Source organism: Silurus meridionalis, chromosome 7, assembly GCF_014805685.1.
Source record: "Silurus meridionalis isolate SWU-2019-XX chromosome 7, ASM1480568v1, whole genome shotgun sequence".
Classification (NCBI taxonomy): Eukaryota; Metazoa; Chordata; class Actinopteri; order Siluriformes; family Siluridae; genus Silurus; species Silurus meridionalis.
Genome location: NC_060890.1, coordinates 1,216,680 through 1,223,163, shown reverse-complemented (window position 1 = coordinate 1,223,163; position 6,484 = coordinate 1,216,680). Strand labels below are relative to the sequence as shown.

Genomic DNA, 6,484 nt, shown 5'->3' with positions numbered 1-6,484 from the left:
TTAATAGTATAGAGGCAAGTAGTTTATTGGAAGGGGCATCAATTCTCAAACATAGATTAGATTGAATGCACTACACAGAGATGATTGTTTTTTACTGTGCATGTTCTCATGATGATAAGTCATTATTTAAAGGTCTCCACGGTTACAGTGATGCTAATGCAATTTTAAATGTAACACTATTCGCTATTCAGCCTTAAGTGTTCTGATGGCACAGATCTAAGCACTTGTTGTATAAACACCGGCTTTCACACCTTCATATACCTGCAAATGTGGTCCATCAGGCAGGACGTGTCTCCAATTACCACACATCCAAAACGTGTCCTGGCTGACGGACTTTTAAAGGTAAAATGTAGACATCTGATTTCTCGCTGCAGTGCTCTGGAGTTCTGGAGTGCGGCAGCAGCTCTGACTGTGGCCACGCCACAAACTATAGGGCAATATCCACGGAAGGAGTCTCCAGTACTGCTTGTTTATAATACAGAACGGTTTCAATGTTAACGGTCTGTTAAAATGAGTAAAAAAGAAAAAAACAAAAGCAAAGCTGGTGAGGGAATGATCGTTTAGTTTTACAGAAGTTTGTTATCGGCGAGTTTTACTCTGTAGCTAAAAACGGATTAAAAAGTACAACGAGTCATTGTGTCACAGTTTCTACGCTGATCATTTCACAGACCAAAGAGTTTAATTCCCGATGAGCCGTTCGATTCACCCGACATCATGAGAGCTTTTATACATTTATACCTTCACAGTCACATAAAATAAAAATCAGCAGGGAAACGTTTAAAACGCATTGATCTGAAAGATGCTTGTACATAAAATATATATATCTGGAGAGCTGAGACATAGCGAAGAAATGAGGGAGAAAAAAAAATACCTGGCGAAATTAAAGAACAGAACTATGTGAACAAATAGTTCGATCCAGTTGGAGTCACTTAGAGGACAATTTGGTGGGGAAAAAAGAATGCAACACACTTCCAAAAAAAAAAAACCAAACAATGCTGCAATGCACTTCAAGGACACTTTTGAGAGAGGACTGGTGGAATAAAACTTCTCTTCGGTATTAAATAGCCTTTAACAATAGAGGACGGACACACACACACACACACACACACACACACACACACACACACACACACACACACACACACACACACACACACCCCCCTATCTGCATTTGATAAGTTTCCCCCTGAATAGCTCAGGAGATTGCAGACTAACGACGAGCCATCAACATGCAGATGCAGTGGCACCGAGATTCTCTCAAACCTTAAGGGGGAAGGGAGACACTGGTGTATGTGTCTTTGGGGGGTATTTAGGTGGGTATCTCACACACTCATACACTCTTTTACACACTCCTCTGTAACCCACATGATTACCACCATCCATCAGACTGATGCGACAAACTCTAACTGGACAATCAGTTAGCATCAGTGTTTACAGTAGCATTACAGCCACGTGTGGAATTTAGCACACTGGCTAGCCATGTAGCATTTAAACATTGTCCAAAAAATAAAGGTAGTAGCATTTGTTTAAAACACAACAACTTTGAGGTAGAATAAGCAAGTTAAATACCCTGTACTTTTTACACCAAGGCACACTTTTCTGAAACAGTGCACCATAAAACACATTCATACAATTAGGTGAACATTAAAAATGAATTCCCTGAAGAAATAATTGTAAAAAAAAAATACTAAGAATGGCAACAAAAAAGATACGAGTGCAAACTGTCAGTGCAAAGTTTCTGGACATTGTTGCGTTACATTCACCGGTCGATCTGTGTTAGATGATGTTCCTGAAGTCATCATAGGCAGTGGTGGCGAAAATAAAATCAGCCTTCTCGCCTCGAGTGAAAATGTGTCTTTCCACGTTTAACAGCATTATTTCGGCAGCAGCACAGTTAGGAATACTTGCTAAACGGAGGTCCGTATTGATTGGTGGCGTATGCAAATCAAACACGCTCTTGTTGGGCGGAACTGACTGCAGCATGCTGTCCAAGTCCATGAGCAAGGGCGGAGCGTGTAAGGAAACACGCCCACTGGATAACAGAGGCCAGTAAGAATGGGCGCCGAAGTGGTTGGGCGCAACGTGATGGCCATAGAACGGAACCGAGCCGAGCGGGATGAAAGGGTTCGTGTTGAAGCGCATGCTGGGTGGAGCTACAGCATTTGGGGGCGTGTATTTGGCATAGGAAGTCGGTAACTCCCAAGGCGGAGGTGCCGAACTGCCGCGCTTCGCTATTTTGCCTGGCGGGAAATAACCGTCATATCCGTCAGCTCCGAGGTGTCCTCCGTCTGCCCCTCGTTTTCTCGCCTCGAATCGAGTAATCCCTCTCCAGTCTTCATCTGATGATGAGGAAGAAGCAGGGCTAGCAGAACTGGCCGACGCACTCCTGTTGGATGAGAAATATCGAGGACGTGGCGAGCGGTGATGATTAGACCCCGCCCCCCATCCATCACCTCGACCTCTAAGCGTATCCGCCGGTCTAAAGCTGTGCAAGAGTGAATCGATGGCAAAGGATGAGTCCAGTTTGGGGCGATAAAGGTCTTCTGGAGCAGGGGACTGGTGGCGGATGGGCAGTACAGGTGCATCGGGCTGGGTCTCCTCTTGCTGAGTCGGAGTGTGGCCTTGAAGGATGTAGGGGGCCAAATCCTGAGCAAAAATGGTTTCGTCTTGTCTGGACACAGCAGTGTTCTGCCTTTTCAGCAGCTCCAGAGGGACTCTGCTCACCTCCACTGCCCAGAAATTCCCCTTCCCCTGAGGCTTCCCAGGATCCTTCAGCACCTGGAAGGGGATTAAATGAAATATTCAACATGTGAGGAAACCTGGGAATTTGAATCGACAGAATCACAAATGTGATTGTTTAGCTAATTTAGCAAAGCTACGGGATACAGTACCAAGTCAAGCTGAAGAAATGAAAAGAAAAAAATCACTGACCATAGCAAAAATTTCTCAGGAAGTTACAGTGTTGTCAAGTGTCAATTTTAACAAAGCTTAATATTATGGTATGTCGTACAATTTATCAACAGTAGGCTTACATGTTTACTTTATCATGCTAATCATAATTAGTTGCTTAGAAACCAAACAATTTCTTCACAGGAGTCACGGCAGGGACAATGAGAGCATGCACACCTTGACGAAGCAGTCGTAGGAGGACAGGTTGTGCCGTACTGAATCCCTCCATCCTTTGTAGTTCCCTTTGAAGAAGGGGAAGAGTGTACTGATCTCTTTCAGAATCTGAACAGATGAACAGGAAAAATTAGAATCGCAAAGACACCCATTATCACTGTTGTAGTTTGTAATGATGTTCACTGACATGACAATCAATAAAACGTGACAGCATAACATTTTTTTACTAGCTAGCTAGCCAGATCAAAGTGATTAGCTTGGGTTTAGATGCCATCTTTTGACTGTCAGATCATTTCTGCAAATGTCAAGCATACTATTTCTGTCACGGTACACTTGATCAAAAACGTAGCTTGTTACAAGAAAACGCTCATAAAATATTTCAGGACCTTTAGTTTAGACTTCCTACCTATTGAGCTAGCTACCCCCAAACACTGACTAGCGTACAACAAGTCTCTCGCCTATCAATTATCATTCATTAATGTGGCTGACATTTTAACCTTTGCACACTTGATAGAGTGCAATAGTTTCACTCCCTCCTCCCTTCATCCTTCATCCTTATCACTCTGTCCTGCTCTGGGTTCATGTCACTCCCTACACCAAGTACAGTGTGTGTTTGGTCTTAGTGAGAATGTGATTGTAATTGGTACCATTTCTAAAAGTCAATAACTGAATTTCCGGGTCCTGTATTGATTTATGTATTTGTTTGTTTATTTAATGAATCAACATACAGAATACTTTAAGATTTTTTTTCCGTAAAAAAAGTTTATCTATTATAAACCAGGAGGACATTGAAGTCTAAAACTTTCTTTTTGAAGGTGTTTCAGCTTGGATGTTAAACAAATTTGCATGGTATATAGGCTATAATATCTAAAACACCAAATATCTCAGCCATCGAATTAACAATAATAAAATCAAATAGCTGATTGTTAAAAGATCCTGGCTCTATTGTGCTTTAATATGAAGTTGCTTCATATGTGTAAGGAAAAAAACAAAAAAAGTAGTTTATGAGTTTAATTCTGAGAATGATATAAAGCTGTTTCAGTTAGTTATTGCTTAGTGTAATTACTTTTGTTTTATGAGAAACACAAAAGAAACAAAATGACAAAAAAAACAAACACACAAATTCATGTTTAAAGCTAAAAGAACAAAATAAACCAACTTGTTATAAAATAGCACTTGATGAAGCACTAATTAGGCATGATGATAAAAGTGTAACCAATATGTAAGAAGTAATATTTAAATCTACAGGGGTTGAGTTTTTACCTGGGAGAGAGTGAGCTTTTTCTGCGGTGAGTTCTGGATCACCATGGCGATCATAGCCAGGTAGGAGTACGGAGGTTTCGGGTAGCGCTGATAGTTCTTCTTCTTGCCGGCGTTCGGCGCCCATTCTCCGCCGTGCTGATCCGCGGGGAGTCGGGGGGCACCAAGAGACCCGGCCCGAGACTCATCCATCAATCCGGCTAGAGGTTTCTCCTCGGGGCTGGTTAGTTGTGGTAACACACTCCCCATAGCCCCGCTGTGATGCCCCAAAACTCCCTCCATGACCGCGGAGTTCGGGCGCATAGTTGCCTCGGAGGTCCCGGTGCACCGCGGCGTGCTGGAGATCTGTAGCCGGACTCCGGACTCCCTGTGCGGGCTGAGCGCGCCGCGCCACTCCGCTCCCCCCCGGAGCTTTGTCATGCTGATGATGATGATAGAGGAGGAGGAGGAAAAGTTGAGGACTCCACGTCCTCACTGTCTAGGAGGCAAACAATTAACAGTTTCACGTCAATCCCGCTGTGTAAATAGACAGAGCAACCATCAGCCCCCAGATAGAGGAGGAGGAGGGGTGGAAACCACAAGGGGTTCATTTCCATATCATATTTATTTCTATTTTTTTTTTTAGGATATACCCATGATTGACATCTTACTGACCTTACCTCAGGTCTATCAGATCTTTAAAAGGTAAGTAAGCTGATTTATGGGGATTAAAAAAAACACGTGTTATAATTTCTTATGAGAAGCCTAAAGTTCATTCAGTGCTTTTGAGGTTCAGGATTCATGACTACTTCTAATATACAGTCAACATAATCAAAACACCCTTATCTTATATATAAACTTCAAGAAGGTACTTTAGTTCTTCTGTCCCTGGAGGGCCAAATCACCTCATCCCTCCTGAAACAAACCCCACCAAAGGTTTGCTTATAGTAAGCACTGATAAGTATTGAAATGAAGTCAATGGCTCCACTGAGGGGGGGAGGAAACCTGAAAACAGGGACTTGTAGGCAAACCGAGCATGACAGAAACTGGGTTTTTTTTTTTAAGAACAGACAAAGATCAGGGGGTTGAGAGAAAGAGAGAGCGAGAGAGGAATCATGTAGCATAGTGGTTTCACTCAATAAACAAAAGGACACAATATACACACAAACACGGCTAATAAACACACTCTCAGGTCAGAAAGCGTAATTAAAGCCAAGCTATCAGTACAAAATAACATTCAGCTCATTTAGTAATACACACACACACACACACACACACACACACACACACACACACACACACACACACACACACAGGTCCATCAGGTCTCATTTTGTGTATTAAAAAAACATCTTTAAATATGGATTTAATCAAAAATGACCATAAATTCCTTCCAAATATCTTTCTGAGAGAGAGAGAGAGAGAGAGAGAGAGAGAGAGAGGTTATCTGGGTAAAAGGAGGGGAGAGAAATAAAAATGAGATACAAGTGAAAACAATTTAAGAAAAAAAAGAGAAAAGGTAAGATGTGGGAATAAAAATTACATGGAGAAAAGAAGAATGAAAAGGAAAAAAGAGGGATGAGAAAGCCTGGCAAAAATGAAAGCTTGTTTAGAGGGATGGATGGAAGGATAAATAAATAGTTGTACTAAATGAAAGATGGGGAAAGGAAAGAAGACATGGAGGCTTCACACACACTTCACCTGTTTTTTTTGTTTTGTTTTTTTAATGAAGGTCTTTCCCAAACACTTTTTCTTTGAAGATCTGAATCTTGTTCTTCTGAGAAGCATAAACTCCAGAATTCTATCGAAGCACGCTGTGTGTGTGTGTGTGTGTTGATGAGGCTTCACACCACCACCTGCAGCTCTAATTAGACTCAGACTGAGATTGGCCAAAAACAGACACAACTAAAACCAAACAGGTTTCATACCTCAGTGATCACACACACACACACACACACACACATCTGCAGCACTGCCCCCCCCCCCTCTCCCACACTTTTTTTTATTTTATATTTTTCAATAAAAGTTGATTGCACCAACACACACACACACACACACACACACACACACACACACACACACACACACACACAGGTTTAATATTCGTGCAATCAAAATAATA

The 6,484-nt window shown here is 42.0% G+C and overlaps 1 protein-coding gene across 3 annotated transcripts; it reads right to left on the bottom strand.

Annotated features, from left to right (window-relative positions):
- foxh1 (forkhead box H1) lies at window positions 1-6,250 on the bottom strand. 3 transcript variants are annotated; one of them, XM_046853672.1, is made up of 4 exons: window positions 6,064-6,250; window positions 4,387-4,861; window positions 3,127-3,231; window positions 1-2,778 (listed from the first exon to the last, which is right to left on the bottom strand). In XM_046853672.1, the coding sequence occupies exons 2-4, from the start codon at window positions 4,801-4,803 to the stop codon at window positions 1,777-1,779; spliced, it is 1,524 nt and encodes a 507-aa protein (XP_046709628.1). In that variant the 5' UTR covers window positions 4,804-4,861; window positions 6,064-6,250; the 3' UTR covers window positions 1-1,776. The 3 variants fall into 3 exon arrangements, with proteins under 3 accessions (XP_046709628.1, XP_046709627.1, XP_046709629.1); XM_046853671.1 differs by having other exon boundaries at window positions 4,387-4,857; XM_046853673.1 differs by having other exon boundaries at window positions 6,067-6,250.
- Between the last annotated feature and the right edge of the window lie 234 nt (window positions 6,251-6,484).